Raw genomic sequence first — 21,448 nt, 5'->3', positions numbered from 1 at the left:
GGGGGGCTGGGAATCGAACCCGGGTCGCAGCGGTGAGAGTCCTGCACCCTAACCACTAGACCACCAGAGGCCCCCGTGGTAGAGAAAAGCCTTTTTCTCAGAGTTGAGAAACAAAAAAATCAATGAGAAAATATGGAAACTTCTGATCACAGCAATCTTTCAATATTATGTTTAACAGTAGTCGATTATCAATGCACAGAAAATAGCTAGGGATGGCCAAAAAAAGGCATGCACAAAAAGCTCTCATTTGTAATACTCCAATACTACCATGATGGATTTCTGAGGGGGAAAAAAAAGCACCAATAAAAGCTCACTCACTCTCTTTTTAACTTTGTATTCAGGCTTTTCCTACATAGGAAAAGCAAAGCATATTAGCAGGAGATATCTTCTTCCTCAGCCTCATCCCTGAGATAGCATTTACCAGTTTCATACAATAAATAGAAAACAGAAACAGAAAAGGTCCCCTTAGTTACTTTCCAATCGAAGTTGGGTCTTCTGTTTGTACATTAAGGGAGCCCAATGCAGCTATCCATGTTCAACCATTTCATGCTATTATCATGAGGTTAATTACCCCAGTATCCCAAATTATAGATTGTTTGAGAACCTTGTTGAACTCTACTCTTCCTGTTTTCATAGAGATTAGCTTTTCAGATGCTCAGTGTCCTCACTGTGAAAACCTCACTCTCCAATCATGTACGGGCAATACAGCATTAGATTCCTTCCCAGAGAAAAGGTAGGGGTTAACTTTTAAGTGATGCTGAGCACCCACAGTGTCTGCCATCACCTCTGAAAACCAGGCTATTGGGAGATAAAATTGGGAGTAACAGAACTAGATCCTCCTATCATGACTTTACTTTCTTAAGCAGCACAAAAAATGGAAATCAACACAGAATAAACTGTGGTTGTCAGACAATTATTTTAGACTAAGTCATCTCATCACAGCACATCCATGGCTTTTCAGGTGTTTCATGGAAGGTTATCACTTATTTCTCACTGTCCTGAGTAACCCAGTCACTCAAGCATACTTGCAGAGAACCAAAATCATGGTGGAAAAAAAATCACTAAAAAAACACTAACAAAACTAAAAAAATCACTAACAAATCACTAACACAGTCTCGCAAAAAAAACTTCAAAACATTCCCCATAATCATAAAGTTTCTTTTTCCTTTTTTTCCCCTGATAAATTCCTTTGTTCTTAAACATCTATAGCTGTTAGAAGGAATATTATCAATCTAAAAACAAGGAATGTGTTTGTTGTTGTGTTTTTCTTTTTAAAAAAAGGTCTTTGGAGCTTTTTGATTCTATGCCCAGATACCGACATTACAAAACATAAGACAAAATTATAGGTACACAGTGTGCCAAGAAAATCAACTCAGCGTGGCTTGCCCAGGCTCTTTGAAAGAGTGTATGCATACTGTGTCACTATTATGATTTAAAATAGTTGGGCCTCCAAAGCCATAACACTACTGTACCACAGCACAAGGTGCCTGCAGATGCCTGTAGCAGCAAGCCAAGTGATTAGCTTTAGGACCGTGATGAAAGCACCACTTTGATTTCTGTTCAATGTGTATCTCGCAGCTTCATTTCAGCACAAAACAAACCTATGGTGAAATGAAAGAAAGCTTAGGAGGAGGGCGGAAATAAACCGAGTCTTTTACAATAAACCCCATTATTATTTAATACGGAGTGCAAATTTCTCAGTTTCAATGCAGAGGGGGATTTTCTACCGTAAAGGAGAAGAAAATGGGGTTTCGCACTGTAAAAAGACTTCTGCTTCTTTTGGGTATAAAATGGGGAGAAAAGCTTACAATGCTCTGAGCTCAAGGCTTGCTAGAGGTAAACAGGAGTCTGTATGTACATGCATATGCATTGCCCTGCCAGAGAGAGCCCTCTCAAATGCTTCCTACGGTACCTTCTACCTTCCGCATCGCTGAGAATCAGGACAACACCCAAGGAGATCTTGGATGTGCTCTGACACTTCCCCAGACAATTTTTTTTTGAAACTGGAAAGGAATTTTTATTTGTTGGCACCACTCGTTGGTTTTGGCTTTTTTTTTTACAATGCCCTCCTGCTGCTCTTGGATCCATGTTAGACTCAAGGTTCAAGCTGCTGCAAGTTCATAGATGTCACAGGGTTCAATACATGTACTTACTAGCACACCAAGGAGACACACTCTGGCCCCAGCTCCCTCAGCCTTATGTGAGGCTGATGAAGGACAGCAGATCACCATTCCATCAGTTATTGCCTGATAATTGCCAGATGAGCTAATACAATTTCATCCTTAATTAAATCTCTAATTAAACTAGTCTCTGACCTTACCTTTCTACCACCATACCTAATTTGTGTTAACTTCCTTAGATTATTTAAAAAAGATATCTAGTTTTCTCTTAAACTGATGTTACCATATTCTTCCAGGGCCTTCCTGGATGCTTTGCCTACTAAAATATTGGTACTGTTCCTATGCTTTTCCACATATGTCCTAAAAAGAAAGCATTTCTGAGTGTGATCAGTATGTACTCTGCAGACATCACTCTACTCTGAAGAAATACTTACATGTCATTAAAGAAGTCATCTAAATTCCTTAAAATACTCACTTTTATTGTGAATTAATAACAGACTTGTAAGAGTTTTTTACCAGAAGGAATCTCAGTTTAAAGTTAACATGCCTGCCTTTCCCGAGGTTAGCAATAACTTCCTCCAGGAGAAACTGTGGTCAAAACATCACACAAAATTTTTGAAATAGTACTGTATATGTAGCAATTATATTCTTCTGGACTTACATTTAACTCAATTCACCTCTAATAATTCACCTTGGTAACTGGTTTCTTCCCTCCCTCTGAACCCTACAATCCTACTACAAAAATGGATGAATCCACATTTTTCTATGACAATTTCTGAAGTTCTTCAGTGTTTTTTTGGAGTTCTACTATCTATCTAGTAGTTATTTATCTAGCATTGCAAATACATATGTTTTGTTATTGCTGCATTTACATAGGTTTTATTTTATGTTTAAAAGCCTAGGCATCTATAACACACAAATCTTCTGGTCTAGAATTCTGTTTTACTGTTTGTCATTGATAATATCCAAATCCCAGCATCACTTAAAATCAGAAAAGTTCCATCTAAACACATAACAAGGCTGGAGCTCTAAGAGCTTACAGCCTAGATGAGCACGCTCAGTTTTACTCAGGAGTTGAAGCCGAGAAGATTGAAGGTGCCTATTCAAGGTTATGATACAGATCGAAGCTGGGGGAAATACAGGGCAGATGGAGAGAAAAATTCACTTGAGGTTAATTCTGCACTGCAAAGAGGCCATAGATCCCAAAGACTTCAACTCCCTGAGTGCACCTCTGTTCCTCTGAAGGCAGAAAAATTATTTTTTTCCCCCAAGTTTTTCTGCTGCACTTACGAGTTTAGCACTTCTTTGCTTCGCAGTTATTAATCAGCACAAGCCTCTCTAAAGCCAGGTGTGGGGAGGGTACAGATGGGGAAATTCACAGCACCAGAACATCAGAATTTAGGTCAGTTGTTTTTATGGCTTTGTTTCACAGTATAATTCCCACTCCTCTAACATGTAGCCCTTTAAATAATAATATAAATGTAGCAGTATATAAATAAATAATATAAATGTATATATAAATAATAATATAAATGTAGCAGTCTATCTAATGAATTTGTTTGTATCCTAATTTATTTATACCTTCGGATATGCAGTACAATACTGAAGGTCTAAAGGCTGTCATTTTCCTACTTTCCCCTCACAGCCCTTCCACCAGCAGTGGCAAGAAAGAATGCCAATCCTGTAGCCATCAAAATCAGTGAAGCACTACACTTGGTGAGTTCTTTATTACAGCAGCCATCTCACGACTGAATAAGAACAAAAATAGGAGAAAAAAGGAAACTATTTGCTTGGACTTGGCATAAAAATACATGCATCAAGTTGGGCCCTCTGGATTTACCACAACTACCCATGATTCTGGATTTATCCATGACTACTCATGACCAAAAAACCCACTCCAAACCAACAACATAAAAAGGTCTCTTTTTTTTTCAGGTCTGGTATAATGCTCTTTAACTGTTTTTTTCACTGAAATTGTACAGCCAGTGCACAGAAAACAAAACGAAGGTGACTTTGTTTGTAGGAACCAGTGTCCTTTTCATTCTCAAATGTAGCACCACTAACTGATCCTCCTCCTCCTCCCCTTTCTCTGTGCAAAGGAAGTTACTTTCCACTACCTTTTTTTCTAGCTGCCGTGAGATTCCTAAATTCCTTTGCGCAGAGATTCAGAAGTCTTGGATTCAAAATCAGCTTTGTCAACCTCCATCTTGGAGCAGCCTCTGAATGACCCATTCATTATGAGCATTGTGTCAAGTCCAAAGTGTGCTGCAAAGACAGCTGGACCAGTGCTAAATACAGAAACAGCTGGACCTTTGCAAAGCATCATGCAAAGCCAATATGTCATGAGTGGATGTAGTGCCACCCAAATGCTGCTAGTTGGATCTCTGGGCCCTAGGCTAATGTGCCTGCAGGGTATTGTGTTTTACAGAAGAGTATGAAGTGTGTGCTGTAGCAGAAACCACAACTCCTTTGCATCAGTGAGAAAGCACCATGTTACTTTCAAGTCACTTCTGCTACCAAGTTTCTGCTGAGAGATTATGGTGACAGCTCTGTGTGACCAGTTGGTCGATCTCACAGCTTGGCCAAAACTCCTTTATCTAACGTTAAGCAAACACAGAGGTAGAAGATTATGGCTCAGCCAGTCATTTTGTGAGAACAAGCAAAAATTACCCTTGCCCATTTTCTTTCTAAGGTGTTCTCCTGTAAAACACCTCTGGTTGAAACTCTCTAGAAACTTGGGAGTAGCAGAATAAAGGCTTCCTTCAGTACCTTGATGATCACGGTATGCAATCATAGACACTGGTGGCAACACTGGAAAGCTTCCAGACAACTTCAGCTATGATCAAGCAAGGACACCGTCTCCATTCAAGTTAACATTTTGAATATATTTTACTCTTGGGGTTTTTGTTTTGACTGCCTCATTTGGCAGGATTATTTTACATGATAGTCAAGCCAAGTCAGATGTCTCTGTTGCTAACATTAAGTAGAGTGGCACAACTAATGCTCACATATCCAACTTCCCCAGGAGACATAAGCTATGACAACCAGAGACAAAGAACTGTCAAAAGAATCCTCACAAAGCACAAGTGAACAGGAGGAAAATCATACCCAAATGGTGGCTGGATCACAAACTGGTAAAGCAGAAAAAGGACAACCCAGGCAGGGCAAAGAGCCAATGCATGCTGGGATTGGCAGACATGTACAAACACAGACAGAGATGTAGATGTAACTTCTATTGTCAACATATATTTTTATAGGGATAATTTTAGAATACTTGCAGGGCCGTACACTTTTTCAGTTTAACAGAACGTATTTGTTCACTCTTTTCCTATGGCGGGACAAAGGGCAGTATTTATTAGGTGAAATGTCTGACAAAGCCTTTAGTGCTGTTAATCACACCAGCTTACTTGATATATTAAGGCCATTAGGACTTAACTAGATAAAGATGCACATGTTACTGAGTGAATCACCTTCTATCTGTCTAATGGAAACCAAGTGTTGATTTAAGTGGAGTCATCTGTTTAAAAAAGAGAGAGAAAGAAATTGAAATAAACCCAAGATTAACAGATGTCACAGAAGGGTCAATGGCGAGCAATGTTGGATCCAAGACTTTTAAAATAGAAACTTACATGAATATTTGAACTCACTTGAATATTTTTCTCTGCCTGACTGTGCAGATACAGCATTTAATATAATTTGTTTAGCTTTCAGTATTACATGCATAATTATCTACATGTAGGACAGTTTCTGTGTCATGTAAGCAAGTTCAGTCCTCTCCACCCCTAGACTCCTGGGCTACAAAATGATGCTAGTAGATTAATTTCTAGATGATTTAAATTGTACTGTCTAAAATAGTTCCAGTACATTTATATTGGCTGGGTTGGTGTGGTTTATGTGTTTATATATGCTGTTCTCAAGTACTGGATGGTTTTAGTATTAATGGGCTATGATTATGTTGAACCCTGCACTGGCCAATATAACTATTCAAAACTAGAGGGGTGTTTAAACAGAATAACAAAAAGGAATGCTGATTTGTGGTTAAGTCCCAGATAAGGCTTAAGTTAAATTCCTGTCTGTGCCACAGATGCCACTGTGATACCTCAGGCAAGTAGCTTCCTGCACCTTAGCTGTCAAAGAGGGAAAAAATATTTTTCTTTCTCTCTTCTCTATTTTGTGTGTTTAACCTGTCAGAGCAGGAGTTTTCATGCTATGATGAAAATAACAAAGCTACCGCAAAAGTCCATCTAAAGGGAGGCAGCTAATCAGAGTATGATGCCCGTGACATACCAGGTCAATCACACAGTGCCAGTGCTGGATGGAGCTACCATGTGTAGCATCAGTTAGTTTGGGACAGAAAGAGAACCTGTGACATGGGTTCACAGTCCCATGCTAACTGCTGAAACAGTGGGATATTTTAAAGACACGTAAAAAGTTGTAATCAAAGTCAGGCAAGTCTTAATTTTTGTGTTGAAAGGTGAATTGTAGTTTTGTGGCAACCCCAGTGGGTAGGATGCAGGAACAGAGAAGGATGTGAGAAAACTATACTTGCCATCTTGGTTTCCTGAGCTCTAGAAGTGGTAGGCATATTTTGAACCAGGTGATCATATTTTACTTTCATTGACTGGCTATTTTCCTTCTTATCTTCCCTCTGTCTCCCACAGCTCTAAGTAGGAGTCAGACAGCAAAGGATCCTTCTCCTATTTCTCTTCCTGCAATCTAAGTAGTACTGGACCATTTCTGGTTTGCAATTTTTAGTTGAGGATGGGGAGGGATGGGGGAACAAGAGGAGCAGATAGAATGTCAGAAGGTATGGACATTGTGTAAGAAAGGGAGTATACCTTCCTTTACTCTGAATCTTTTCCAAGAACTGAATAGATTCTAACTCTGAAAAGACTGCAGCCTGAATAGAGACCTTTCAGCTCCATGCACTTCTCCTCTCTGATACTCGACTGCAAATGAAAATAAAGTATTTTAATTCCAACGAGATCACTCTAAAAACACATCTTTGACAAGGAACATTTCCAACTTTGATACATGTAACTTCAATAAAGGTTCATCCTAGTGTATCAAAACCAGTATTTGCCATTTATATTAGACTATTTTTTGGTCACTTATCTGCAACACACCCCCCCTCCTCAAAAAAATTCAGAGATGATCATATGGTCATGTCTATTTTTTAACCTATAGGAAAGACAAATAAAAGTCTTCTGTGTAGCATACTGTGCACATGTGTTGTTCACTTAAATGCTTTTTCTCTGATCAGCTCTACAGGCTATTTAGTCCATACAACTGTTCCACATTCTCTCTCGGCATATTCACCATGCATCTCCATTCCACATCAAATGTAAACAGTCTCTGCACAAGAATGATGGAGGCTACATTTCAAATCTTGCTTGGGTTTATCTTTGAATGCCAGACAAAACAGGCTTTATGTGGTTTGATAAAAGATCGAGTCATCTCCATTTGCAGACCTTACATCCACTTGCATACCTACTCAAATATAAACACCACCAGCAGATTCCCAAACCAGCAACTAATCTGAAGATTGTTTAAAAGATTATTAACTGGTAAGGCATTATTTCACTCCTCCATTCCCCCCCACCCCCTGAAAAAAATCCTAGATTTTACAGGGTATATTGTTTGTTACCTAAAATTCCTCTGGAATTTCTGCTCTTAATAAGGAAGTAGACAGCTGTGCAGATCACAAGCATGCCACCACTGCCATTGTATTCAAAATATATATATATATATGTGTAACACTTTGTATTCATAAAAGTTTACACTCTGTCCTCAGCATTAGGCTTCCCAACTACTGTCTGCATCCAGAAGCACTAGAAATCTGCAGTAAAATTCATCACAACTCACTTAAACGGGAATTCTTCTCTTTAGGTGTATGCCTTTTTTTCTCTTCATAAAATCTGTAGAGCAGTATCACAGAGGACTGCATGCAAAGAAGCAACCAGAGTTTAATCAGTCGTCACTTTTGAATACTACTATAGCCACTGTGTGCTAGCTTGATCTACCTTCAGTCAGTTTTCTCGAGAATAAAGATAATATTTTGTCTTGCTTAACTTCATTTATCAGTGTTGAGCAAGTGTATACTCTCATTTCCTGCAAATAAGCTAATGAGCTGCAGTATTCTCACCATCTGTGGCTATTTATGTTCAATGCTGAATTTTTTTTTTTAATATAATCACATTTACTCTGATCTGAGAGCTGACACTTTGGAAACAGACCACAAAACACCACAATAACTTGTAACACTGCTCTGTAAGCCATGTCTGTAACTATACCCAAGCTACTGCACCTACATACTATCCTACAGGTTATACATAGCACTTAACACAGTTCATATCAAGCCATTTCAAAATTAATGCATAATTTGATTGTTTTACATTGTGCTGCGAACGGATCTAAAGATCTTTAAACAGATAAAGTTAGAGCTAACAAATGGATGTGAAGCAAGTGAAGGCTACTCCAAAGATCTTACAGCCTTCAAGGTATGGCTCTGCAAACACTCACGTGAATGTCCCCTAGACAGGCAAGGGTCTGCTCACATGGCCTTTGTAAACAGATCAGAGTTAAGGCACTGCACAGTAATGTTCTGTGAGGTTGTGTGACCGAATCCAGTAGCAAGCAGCTGTGTATACAGCCTAGCAAAAAAGGGCTACATTGAACAAGACAGAAGTTTCTCTGCCCCAATTACCTTGTTTCTAGTGCAAGGCTTGTAGGATAGTCTTAAAAAAACCTGGAGTGTAAGAAAGTACATATACATAAAATCATGGTTTCCCTTTTTTTTCTTACCAACTCATCGCTGACTACTGTTTAAAGTACTTGCTAAACTGGAGTTTACATACAGACATCCTGTTTAATAATCCTCAAGTGAGCCCTTCTCCATGACTTCGCCTAATCTCTCTCTCAGTTTGTTTCTATTCTGGCTACCGAAGCTTCTGGCAGCAGTGAATACAACAAGTAATTTTTTTTTGTTTCCATTTTTTACCATATATGCCTGATAATTTTATTTTACTGTAGCTGGCAAGATGGGAAGAATAAGATACTGGAAATGGAAATCTGTAGTTTTTTTGTGGTTTATCTACTGAAATACTTTCCGATAGGTGAGAGAAAAGCTAGGAAAACTGTAAGGCTGCCTAATGATCCAGATTGTTCAAGGATGTGCTTAGTTATAGTCCAATTTACAGAAAATGGGCATCCTCCATCACAAAGTTCAGCACTGAAATTGCTTCCGTATGCTTGTACTTCAGCATCTGGAAAAAGACTAAGGGTTAAATTAATAGGGATACTTAATCTTCCATATGCCTCAATATTCCTCCACATCCACAAGTTATTACTTCTGCATTATTGCAAGAACTACATACAAGATGAGTAACGGCTTGATGGTGTTTCTTTTGATTTTTAATGATTTCACGTTTCTTTTAAAATTTCCAGCCAAACCCACAGCTTTTAGTTCTGCTTCTTGGTATCTGGAAAGCAAATCCTCACACACCTATTGCAGAAGCTGCCAATATTCAATACCTGAACTGCCTAGTGCATGTTCAGCCTGGAAAGTGCTGAATATTTCCATGACAGACACTTCCTGAAGCCACCTCTCCAACTGATGATTCATGTTTCTAACCTCGCTTTCCAGCACTGATCAGAAAGTCAGGTTGTTTGTCAGTCTTTTGCCATCACTATTTCAGCATTTCTATTCAATTCAAAATAAAGCCAAAATGTTTCTGTCTATTGCTTACTGATGTGCAAGAAGGGCATAATCAGTCAAGGCCTTCTTTGAAGTTTGCACTAATTGCTATTCTACCCTAGGAAGCACAGTAACTGTTACCAGGCTACAGAATGCCAGCAAAATAGAGGAAAAAACACACCACGGTACGATCCTATGTTAGATTATGCAGTTGTTTTTGTTCACACAAAATTGGAAAACTGGCCACACATGAAGAATTCTTTGAGGTGAACAAGCTGTCAACATGAAACCATGTATTTTTGAAAATTGAAATGTTGGCTCCTCAAGACTACCATAAGGTCAGGTCAAAGGAAAGACCTACCACCTTTAATGGTCTCTGCAGCATGTCCTAAACCTTTCTGCTTTGGATGAGCTTGAGTTCATTATTAGAAATGGAATTATCACAATTTAACTTATGATACAATAAAATAGGAAGTTTATTACTATTACAGGGAAATCCCTCTGCAATATATAACTCAAGTTCATGTATTTTTGAGCAAATCAACAAGAGAAGTGTTAGATATGAAACCTTTTGCAATGGGGAGCTGTTAGCTGATTAGAAAGTGGAAAAGAGCAGGAATAAAATCAGAAACTAGACCCAGCCTTATCAATGGTCATTCTGTTCATCTGAGCTGTCAACATTGTTCCAGCCAAACTAGTTTCTAATACATGTACAGATAGAAACAATACTCTGGTGAAACAATTCCAGAAAATTATTTAGCTAGAAGAAAATGTCATACCACATACATAAATGTTGTAACATGAAGTCACCACCATTTTTTGAAAGCTACCTCAAACAAAGCCTTTGCACTTATTTATCTTTAAAAGTTCCATACTCAGCACTCACAGGGAAAAACGTATCAAATATATATCATATCCTTAGAATTTTACTGCACATGGCCTCTATATGTTTAACAATCAATCAAAGACACTGTAGATGGAAGACAGAAAACCAAATCAGCATAACCAGAACTCAAAAGGTTTTGGTTTCCAAGATCAGTTCAGATTTCCAGTAGGCAACTCAAGCAGCACAGCAGCATCTATTTTAGTGTAGAGGTTTTTATGTGGCAGATTTGTTTTTAATTGATTTTAAAAGTGGTGCTATCTGCTTTTCAAGTAAACCTGAAAAAGTGCCAGGAGCACTAACTCTCTGGGTTAGTAATAGTCAGAATACAAGGATTCAACTTCTCAGCTGTAAGCATGCAAAATGTGCATATGCTTGGAATCAGTACCATCTTGCAGAATTGTTGGATTCACATTAAAAGGTGTCACATGTCTCACTACCACATACCTTTTCTACATATAGAACTCTACATTCAAATCTCTACAAGTTAAAGTTTAGCAACAGATAGCATCTACTCCTAATGTTCCATGTAACTGAAAAAGACTATTGAAAGATTTTTGTTACGATCTTGGCAATACTGATACTAAGACTGTACTTACTGTCAGATAGAGGAATATTTCTGAGTATTTAGAAGGGATGCCCAGAAAATTGCTTTGGATTGCTATAACTATTCTTGAAAGGCACACTTTAAAGTGTTCAAACCATTGCAGAAAGTTAAGTCCTATTTTTAAAACAACAGAAAGAGCATAATGTCTATTGCTCAGAATGGTTTTTAACATTTTTTTGTAAATCTGGGTTCTGTTATTCTACTCTGGGAGGTCTGTAGGCAGGACCTACCGACATCTGGGGCAGTCTGGTGTGTAGGCACAACAGAGAGAGTCTAAGAACTGCCACTTTTAGCCTTCACTGCATATTCTAGATGATTTTGTGCAGTGCCCATATTTAAGACCGAATTTCTTTAGGGCAGCCAAGCAACAAGCCTGGCTGATTACCTGAAAAGTGTACGCTGCGCCTGCTATAGCTAAATTAATGGTTGGCAAAAAAGAACAGATTAATTTAAAAATTAAAAAGCTAGCATTACAGTAATTTATAGCCAAGTTAAAATTAGTGCAGTGAAAAGAAAATAGGAGATGTAGGACACAGAATTTCCCAAGCGCGCTGTGGGCTTGCTCCTGGCTGGAGCTGCTGGGCACACCCAGCATTAAGCCCTTGGCAGGCAGTGCTTGCGGTGTGAGGATGAAGAGTGCTGTGTGAGGATGAAGAGCACTGTGCACACACAGCTGGGCCCATCTGGAAAAACTGTTTTTGATTTTGAGCTTGGTAGCAAGCCAGCTGTGGCCAGGTTCCTTGAGGGTAGGCTGAATAGTCATTCACAGATGTTTCAGGACAAAAAGAGAAGGCTGGTCACCGCAAATAAATTGATCTGCTGCCGTAATCCTGCTCAACAACATTCTCTGAGGGGCTGGATCAATGTATCTACACGCACACACTTGGACCATGGGTATTTGGCAGGGTTTATGAGCTCAGCCTGGGCACTGCACTACTGCCTTTACATGCCTGCTGGACCACAGCTGGCTGGTGTCCCGACAGATCGGGCTGTGGGCACGGCGGGGGCTGCAGCTGCCTGCACTCAGCCACGGCAATACACCTCGAGGAGAACACAGCCTTTGCTACCCTCAGCTTTGCAAGCAACAGAGAACAGTGGCAAAGTCAAAATATGCCGTGATTACATGTTGGATCGTGATTTCTTCTCACGAAGGCCCATCAGGCTGTGCAGTTTCTAGTTACATTCACAAAACCACCTTTTCAGTGTCTTGCCAAAATTGCAAAACTTAATGGAAAGGAATCTGCAGGAAGGCTCCTGCAAGAGTGATTCATCCCTTTGGCTTTTGTGTATTAGGAAACAATCTTTAGATTCATGATCACAAACTGCATATATCACAAGGTCAAAGTTTCTCTCAGTGCACAAGATGAACAGACTACAGAACTCTCTACCTCAAATGAACATGTTCCTAAAGTTAAAGAAGAAAACACAACTTTTTGCTGGTTTCAATACCTGAAAGGTCAGATTCGTACCGTAAAGGATTATAATTCCTGTCAATACACTGCTGTTTAAGCATTTTATTTTAAAATGTCCCTTTCATGTGCCACTCCTCTGTACTGCCAGCTGTACATATGCCTCCTCTGACAAAAAGGAGATTTTTCAAATGTACAAGAGGTGGTTAGATGCTTACAGTAGCCTGGAGCACTTCAAATCTCTCCTTCTGAAATCCAAGACTGAAAACTAATTCAGAAACCAAATGGGATGAAACTGTTTAAAATATTTAGTCACCTTGAAAAACAGCTGATATAGATATTCTTTCTATAGTGCTCAGCTCAGGAAGGATTTAATTGTATGTTGAAAGCAGACCATGTACCATGTATTTTATGGGAAAGAGAAGGCCAATCTCTGAGAGTAAAAATACGAAAAAATTAGCTTTGGCCACCATCTACAGCTGGAGCAAAAATGTGATTTCAGTATTGCCAGTGTGTTTTTATATTAACCACTGTTTGCTGAGTCCAACCGAAATTCTCTATTTTTAGCCTTTCAGCTACTTTCAGATAAAATTCCTGCAGATAGGACTAGCTGTATAGGGCAGATAACATACAGCTCTGAAACCACAGACGACCTCATGCAACTGCAAAGAAAGAAGGGTCTGTTACTTAAAACAAGGCTAAAATTTAACCCGGCTATACTAAAATTATACAGGGAGTGTTTTACAGTCCCATTAAAAGACATAAAACAACAGTCACTATAAATTCACGGTGTACTTATTTGTAGGGATGTAAAAAAGAGTAATTAATAACCCCCAAACAGCTTATCTCTGAGCCAGTACAACACCAAAGCTTTCCCAGGCTCACTGGAGATTTTACAAATAGCACTGAGAAGCAGCTTTAGCTGTCATTTGAGAATTATTTGTTCAAACTGAAAAGTCATCGCTCTCTGTCACAAGTCACAAGACATTTTCTAGTGTTCCACACTTTTAGTTGACATTATGGAGAGAAAATAAATAAATGTAGTGCAAACTTTCTGGAAAGGGCTTCCATGTGTAAGAACACATACTAACCACAGATCCGAGGGAGCACTGCACAGTGATTCTTCTTTGTGCTAAATGCACTGTACCTTCCTATATTCTACTTCACCCTTTCTATGTGTCCCCCTATATACCAAAAGGAACCCATTTCCTTTGAAATGCCATTATTTCCAGTAGAATGAAGTACAGTTCTAAGTACTCTCATTTAAGTTTATCTGAAGTATTTGAGGAGAAATGCATAAGGAGCGGGTATGTCACAAGTGAATCAATACAGATCAGGGTGCTCAGTTTGCATTCCCTGGAATGTGTTTTAGTTTACAGAATATTTGCTGGATATTTCTTCAGAACAAATTCTTCATGAGGTTATCACAGTTCCAGTTGTGAAAGAAACACTCTGAAATCTCCTTTCCTCAAGAAAAAGTTTCAGTCCTTAATAATGAATGAACACTCCAGATACATGAGTGAAATGATGCTACAGTAAAGAAATTCTTTCACTCCCTCACCTAATCACTGTAAGACATCAGTAAAGGATTCAAACTATTTCTCTTAACTCTTCCTTTCTTTTCTTAATACCAATGTAGGTAAACCTATATTTTTTAAAAATGACATAGCCTGTACCTGTCATCTAATTTTTCAGGCACAGCTAGCATTGAAATAAAGGGTTACAAAGCACTTAACTGATAATTTGTGATTATAGAACAAGTCTGATTTTTCTGGATTCACGTCACTTGAAAGGAGAAATTTCATTTGTCGTAAGGAATGAAAACCAGGATGGAACAAAGTTTGCTATTTCTCTCTCTAAGGAATTGTAGGTGGACTTATATAAACAACAGAGCAACGATCAAAGGGAAATCTTAGGGACCATAATATACTGAGGTATTAAAGGAACAGAGCCTTTTATCTACTGTGGAGGAAGGAAGTAAAGCATTGAGACATATGTAATATATGCAATTAAAAATAAAAAAACCCAAGAGAGTCCCAAAAAAGACTGAAATCAATTAAAGTCTGTTTTTGTCTTACTCTGTTAAAATGACAAGTAAGAACCAAAAATGCAATCTACCACAAAAATTATGCTCCATCACCTGGAAAAGCCAGGCTTTCAACTCTATTTTAAGCTGAATTTTCCTCCACATCCCATGAAATAAGCACTGTTCGATCACAAACCATGTCCTCATTCACTGACAGTTCAACTGAGGCTTACCTTGTCCTCCACTCTGTTCAGCCTGGCACCAATCGTGTTATTTCCTCGATCTTTGCTTTTCTCTGTGGAACAAGAAACATTTTCAACTTAATATATGGTGGTATAACAAAATAGCAGCTAGCCACAACAGGGTGTGTTTAACTAGGCCACCAACACTGTGTAACTGAATACCTTTGCCAGGGTGATAGATCTATTCCTTAAAAGCAGTTTTTATTTCTTTTTATAGCATTGGCCCACGCCACAGCATTTAATAGCCCTTAAGTTTAAGGCATGTTCAACCTTAGTTTTATGCTTTAACCAGGGAGAACAAAAATGTTCCCAATTTAGTTAATATTTTAATTGCCACTTAAAAACAATCTGCCATTACACAAAGGACTCTACAGTCAAGTCGAAATAACACATTTGGTGACGTTTCCCCCACCCCATTTTTCCCCCCACAAATTATGTAGAAAATTGGCCCACGCCACAGCATTTAATAGCCCTTAAGTTTAAGGCATGTTCAACCTTAGTTTTATGCTTTAACCAGGGAGAACAAAAATGTTCCCAATTTAGTTAATATTTTAATTGCCACTTAAAAACAATCTGCCATTACACAAAGGACTCTACAGTCAACTCGAAATAACACATTTGGTGACATGTTTCCCCCCACACATTTTTCCCCCCTCAAAGTATGTAGAAAATGAGTTTTCAAATGACATAAACAAAGAGTTTTCATTAGCTAGACTTGTCACAAACAAATTTAGTCCTTTGTGCTAAATAAGAACAACCCTAATTTAAAGGTGTTGATGACTAAATATTATTGCCAATGCCGAATCCTCAGAGCACAACCAGTTGACACTGTTTAAAAATTTGGCAATAAAATGAAAAGTATTTTAGCAAGTATTTTCCATTAACTATAACTTTATCAGATTAATTTTAGACATGTCCTTTGTATTAGCTTACCTGAGACAGAGATAAAAAGAGATGGTTTCCCTATGGACTGGTCCAACCTATAAATCAAAAAGAATAATTTTTATTTTTTTATTAGCTGAACCAGCATCTTCACTTTCTCTAGCTGGAGCAGGGAGGCCTCTTCACAAACAAGCAAAGTGAAGTTCAAATAATTCTGGGTTTGTCCTGTAACTGAAGCCATTGCTTTGTGCTAAGAATAGATTAAAACTAAAAAAAAAATAACAAAATGGGATTAGACTTAGATTGGTCTACAGCTTCTTTAACAACTGTAAAGTTTCACCATGCCCATCACTTTTCCATGTGATCAGCATTGTTTCCTCTTTTCCTTGTTCCTCTGCAGCTTTCTTGCTGCATCTATCTGTCATCTCTAAATTTGCTCTTAAGTGCAATTCTACCAGAGCTGGTGAGAGTATTGAACTCTCTAGGTATAATACAGCCCCTAACATACAAGGATTTGACATATAGTCAAAGCTAGCAGGAACTGAGGTAATACATGTACGTCCTAATCGTCAGATTTTTAAGCCTTTTGTCTTCTCTTCCTGGTAGGAAAAGAAAATTTTTACTCAAATGTCACTTTATATTCACTAACTTTGCACAGTCCTACCAATATGGCACTTTAAACACCATCAGCTTTTTGTCCGTGAGGCCCAATCACTGCCTAATTTACAAACATCCTTCTGCTGCTGTTTACGGATACCAACAGTGAATTCACGGACATACCTCCTCTGTAACTCCTTGATTCGCACCATCAGGTTGAGGTGACCCTGAGAATACTGCTCAATAACATCTCGGACATCATAGGGCTTTCTAGCTTGCTGTAAAATAAGAGACAAAAACATGGCTTTAAGACACAAGGATGTAGGAACGGTGTGTGACAATGTAGATGTTTTTGAGGAGTAAACAGTAAGTTCTTCTAATTCCTTTTAACACAGTTGTTATTATAACTGTATGAGTTACTTTGATTGTTGCCATGATCACACATATTTGGTGATTTTGACAATTCTCATTTCATCCACCTTTTTCTAACTGCAGACCTATACGCCTTTCAAGAGATTATCCACCAAAATGGAGCCCAAAAGAACTTGGAGACAAAAAAAGTTTATCTGGCACTTTGATCAGAAGTCTGTGCTCACTCTAGTTGCTTCTGAAAACAAGGTTCATACTCCTTGGCCACTGAACAATAAAGAGGTCTTTCACTTGCACAAGCCCCTGTTCTCAGTCAGCAGCTGGGGTTCTCAGTTCAGGTCTTACCACAGGAAGGTTAAAGCACAATCCTTGATGAAGGTGCATGACTGATTTCCTCTTCCAGAAAGAGTGGCTGAGCTTTCAAGGCTACTGGGAAATACTGGTGCAAGGAATGACGAGGGAGAAAGCCCTCTGTCTGTAATTTGAATGGCATACATGGGAAAGACTTAATCTGACCTTAGCAGTAAAACAACTTTTTTTTAGAATTAAAGATAAGGGCAATACTATTAACCTATAAACACCAAAACTAACTGGAAAGCAAGTGAACAAACATTTCAAAGTGCAGGAACAAATTAAAAATATCTTAATCCTACATCTAGAAACTACAGTGCAATCAGTGCCAGAATTGTTTAGTTCCCAGCACAGGAAAGTCATGGACCTGTTAGAACGAGTCCAGAGGAGGCCACAAAGATGACCAGAGGACTGGAGAACCACTCCTATAAAGACGAGCTGAGAGAGTTGTGTTGTTCAACTTGGAGAAGAGAGGGCTCCAGGGAGACCTCATTGTGGCCTTTCAGTACTTGAAGGGGGCTTTTAAAAAAGATGGGGACAGAGTTTTTACAAGGGCCTGTAGTAATAGGATAAGGGGTAATGGCTTCAAGGTGAAAGAGGGCAGGTCTAGATTAGATATTAGGACGAAATTCTTTACTTAGAGGGTGGTGAGACACTGAAACAGGCTGCCCAGAGAAACTGTGGCTGCCCTATCCCTGGAAACAATCAAGGTCAGGTTGGAAGGGGCCCTGAATAACCTGATTGGTTGAAGATGTCCTTGCTCAAGCCAGAGGTTTGCATTAGGTGACCTTTAAACATCCCTCCCAACTCAAACTATTCTATAATTCTATGATTTCTGACCCATTCATTATGCTGTCTACAGATATCCTGTAGCTAATTTCAAAGTTTAGTGAAAACTTTGGTAACACTGTTACAACTTCCCCTTTCTTGCTGCTTTTAGAGTAAGAAAAAGAGTTTACAGTGGTAGCTTCTAAGATACCAGAATCTGTATCCCGTTTGAGGTCTCAAAACTGTTCTGTCACCTGTACTTCAGAAGCAGATGTCTCTGCACTGCTTTATCTTACGTCACACACTGCAGGTTTTCCTCAATTCCATGCCACAAATACCTTCTTTTCTAAGTCAAAGGAAAGAAGGATACAATATAAAAAACAGGCTGTGGCAGTCCCCTGTGCAGTTCCCTGCACCTGCCTGAGAAGTAGCTCCCACATTTCAGGAATCATTACTTTAATAACATCACTTCATTAGAAAAATTATATTTCAGTCAGCCAGATTCCTGCAAACCTTGCATGAACATGATATACTCACTAGTGGAAGGCTAAACAGGAATAAGAATTGCTTCAATCTAACCAAGGAGCACAGAAGAATTCCCAAGAATCCCCACTGCTTACACACATATAAATCATAACTAACATCCACAAAAAAAGAAATATGATTCAATGATGGCAGAAGCCATCTTTCCCTGGACTAGTACTGTGAACATGATGATATTAAAAAAAAAAAAAAGAAAAAAAAAGAAGTGTTCTAGATTATTTTTGTACTGTAAATAAGCAAGAGAGAAATCTGAAAGGTGAGCTTGAAAACTCCAGGTTAAGAAAAGCTGTTAATTCAGTAAGAACAAAGATGAAGAGCTTTCTCTTGCCATCCTCATACTCTCACACAGGAGCCTGACAGTAGACAGAGTAGGTATGTCTCTGCCTGTTTATCGTTTACAGGGCTGTTTCTTTCTCTTTTAAACATGAATTGAAAACCTGGAGTAAATAGAATTTATGAATAAAGCTTAATTTCTGAGTACGATAGGGTATTTAATAGTCAGTACTGATTTTTCTGTAGTTACTTCATATTGAAAGCTGATCTTTCATGAGAAAATAGTCCTGATGTTAATTTTTTAAAAGGAAAAAAACCTGCAGCAGGCAATGAATGAGTATTGAAGAAACAAAAGTAGAAGCCAGCCCCACAGCTTTCCTTTAACTCTTCTTTACTTTTGTTCCTCTGCTAATTAACCAACACTCATGGCAAAACTCTTCTTAAATGAGTTAAAACTTCCCCCATCATATATGAAAGTTTGCAAAAGGCACAAAAGCCAATGCCAAATATTAAATGTGCACTACTGGCTGTTGCTGTTCCCTAGTAACTGAATGGGCAGGGAGGCATAACCTGGGAAAGGGAGAGGGGAACCTGGGCAAGGGGAATTTCTCGGAAATGTAACCAAATAACAGTAAAAAAAAAAATGGGTAGAACATCCTGTGAAGCACAGGACACTGAAGTATATTGTTTGGTACAGCCCAGTATGGAGATTAGAAAAGATTGCACACACAATTCATGATTCATACCACGACAAATGAATTACGTAAGATGATGAACTACAAGATTATAAATGTAAGATTTTCCAGGGAAATTGTAACAGATCAGGCAACAGTTATGTCATCAGTAGAGCTGCAACCTGTATTTTTAATTTATGCTATGTATAGAACATTTGCCATGGTGAAAGACATACCACAAGTTAAAATTGTATTTTAGAAGGAAATTAATTTACTCAACAGGAAGAATTTACATGTAAAGAAAGTAAAAAAAAAAAAAAGAAGATTTAAAAATGACAATGGGAAATCAGAACAAATTTTTGGTCTCTGGATCTGTGATGGGTACCACAGTTGTATCCATGTTCATAAGTTTTAAGACTTTTAGAAACTTTCCTAATTGGAAAACAAAGGCTATTCATTCATGAATCAAGCTAATGGAATAACTGAGTATGGTGATTTTCTTTCTGAAATTCAATTATAAGGTTAGGCTGTGTCAAAGACATCTGAGTTATAAAAAATACAGAAAATTGATTTTTGGTAGGTGGGGTGAACAAATCCTAGAAAACAATTAATTTATAAATCTACTTTCCCTGTAATCTGTAGAATCCTTCCTTAACCATAAGCCATTCACCTTAACTGATGCACAGGACTTGTGTTGACTACTAGTAGAATGTGATCTTTTGTACTGAATTTGAAACAGTCTACAGACTTTATGAGAACATAAACACATCTATAAAAAAGGTATTAATTCTTTATAATAGTATGCTGGGTTCTTACACGGGTATCATCATAAGGACTATATTTAAACCCAACTTTGAAATACAGTCTAAATTTCTCTCTTGCTTTTTTAAGAGGAAATGAAACCCATTTGCTTCACAAAGACTTGCTTTTCATGTCCTTTGAAATTCTTTGTTTCCCTGTTTAGCTTTTCTTTATTTATTTTATTTAATTTTTTTTTTTAAACAGGAAGGCTTTGCTTTTTAGCTGGCTTTTGTCCTGGTGGTACCATCACCCCCTGTTATTAACTGATCTCTTAAAAAAATGTATCTAGTCAAATTTAGGCATACAGGTGTGTCCTGCAAACAGCTGGTATAGTTTAAGAACCATGCTGGGTTCATGCTGGGACCTGTTTTGCAAAATTTTCCTCTTCCTCTCCTTCTTCCTATGCTGCCCTTCTCAAAAGCTTCACAGGCATCTCTAAAAAGTACTCCTTTAAAGTGCTGGCCTTGCTTAATGTTCCAGCTAATTTTAAGCATGAATAGTCCAATGGACTTCAGATGAAATTCGGTTGTGGGTTTGTTGTTTTTTTTCCCAATAGTTATAGGAAGAAAATATCTGATTTTTTTTAACATATATTTCACATAAACACAAAGCTTAGAAAACAAATATCTACCAGAAAACAGCTACACAGACCCCTTACATTCTGAAAGATACATTTTTAAAATGCATCTTCTGCTTTACCTTAATTTCAGATACTACATTGGTCTGGTTATTAGAAACAGTACAGTCATTACTTGGCACATGTTTAAACATTTTTATTTCTTATGATTATTTTATGTGCATACAACAGAACAAAGCAGATTTACAACGTACTTTTGACGAAAGAATAATGGCAGTGGTTATCTCTTTAATTACTGGAGAGATTTTCAAAAGCACCTTGTGGCTTGAATTTCAAGGTGACTTTGTGCATTACGTTACTTAGGTGCTTTGGAAAACTGTATCTTTGGTGCTCTCCAAATTTTTAAACTCGGTCATAACCTTGTATTCAGAAATTATGGAGAAGTATCAGATACCCCCTTACATTCCTATTGGGAGATTCTGTTTCTGACAGAAACAGCAGCGTATCACTTGCACACAGGAGTGACTTGAGATACATTCTACTTCAGCCAAACTGACATTTTTAGTTCTTTAGTAACAGCTAATATTGAACGTTCAGGAAGAAGAAAGACTGCTAAAGGAGGATGACAGA

The 21,448-nt window shown here is 38.2% G+C and overlaps 1 protein-coding gene across 2 annotated transcripts in view; it reads right to left on the bottom strand.

The window, feature by feature from the left end:
• Positions 1-21,448, bottom strand: part of KCNQ1 (potassium voltage-gated channel subfamily Q member 1) — a 342,106-nt gene that overhangs the window by 90,076 nt on the left and 230,582 nt on the right. For both annotated transcript variants that reach the window (XM_017813948.1, XM_017813959.1), the window contains 3 exons: positions 16,646-16,740; positions 15,917-15,963; positions 14,975-15,036 (listed from right to left, as the gene is read on the bottom strand). In XM_017813948.1, coding sequence (XP_017669437.1) covers positions 14,975-15,036; positions 15,917-15,963; positions 16,646-16,740 — 204 coding nt within the window. The remainder of the gene's footprint in view (positions 1-14,974; positions 15,037-15,916; positions 15,964-16,645; positions 16,741-21,448) is intronic.

Source organism: Lepidothrix coronata, unplaced genomic scaffold, assembly GCF_001604755.1.
Source record: "Lepidothrix coronata isolate B3197 unplaced genomic scaffold, Lepidothrix_coronata-1.0 Scaffold1, whole genome shotgun sequence".
Classification (NCBI taxonomy): Eukaryota; Metazoa; Chordata; class Aves; order Passeriformes; family Pipridae; genus Lepidothrix; species Lepidothrix coronata.
Note: the sequence above shows the minus strand (reverse complement) of the source record. Positions and strands in the feature narration are given on the sequence as shown.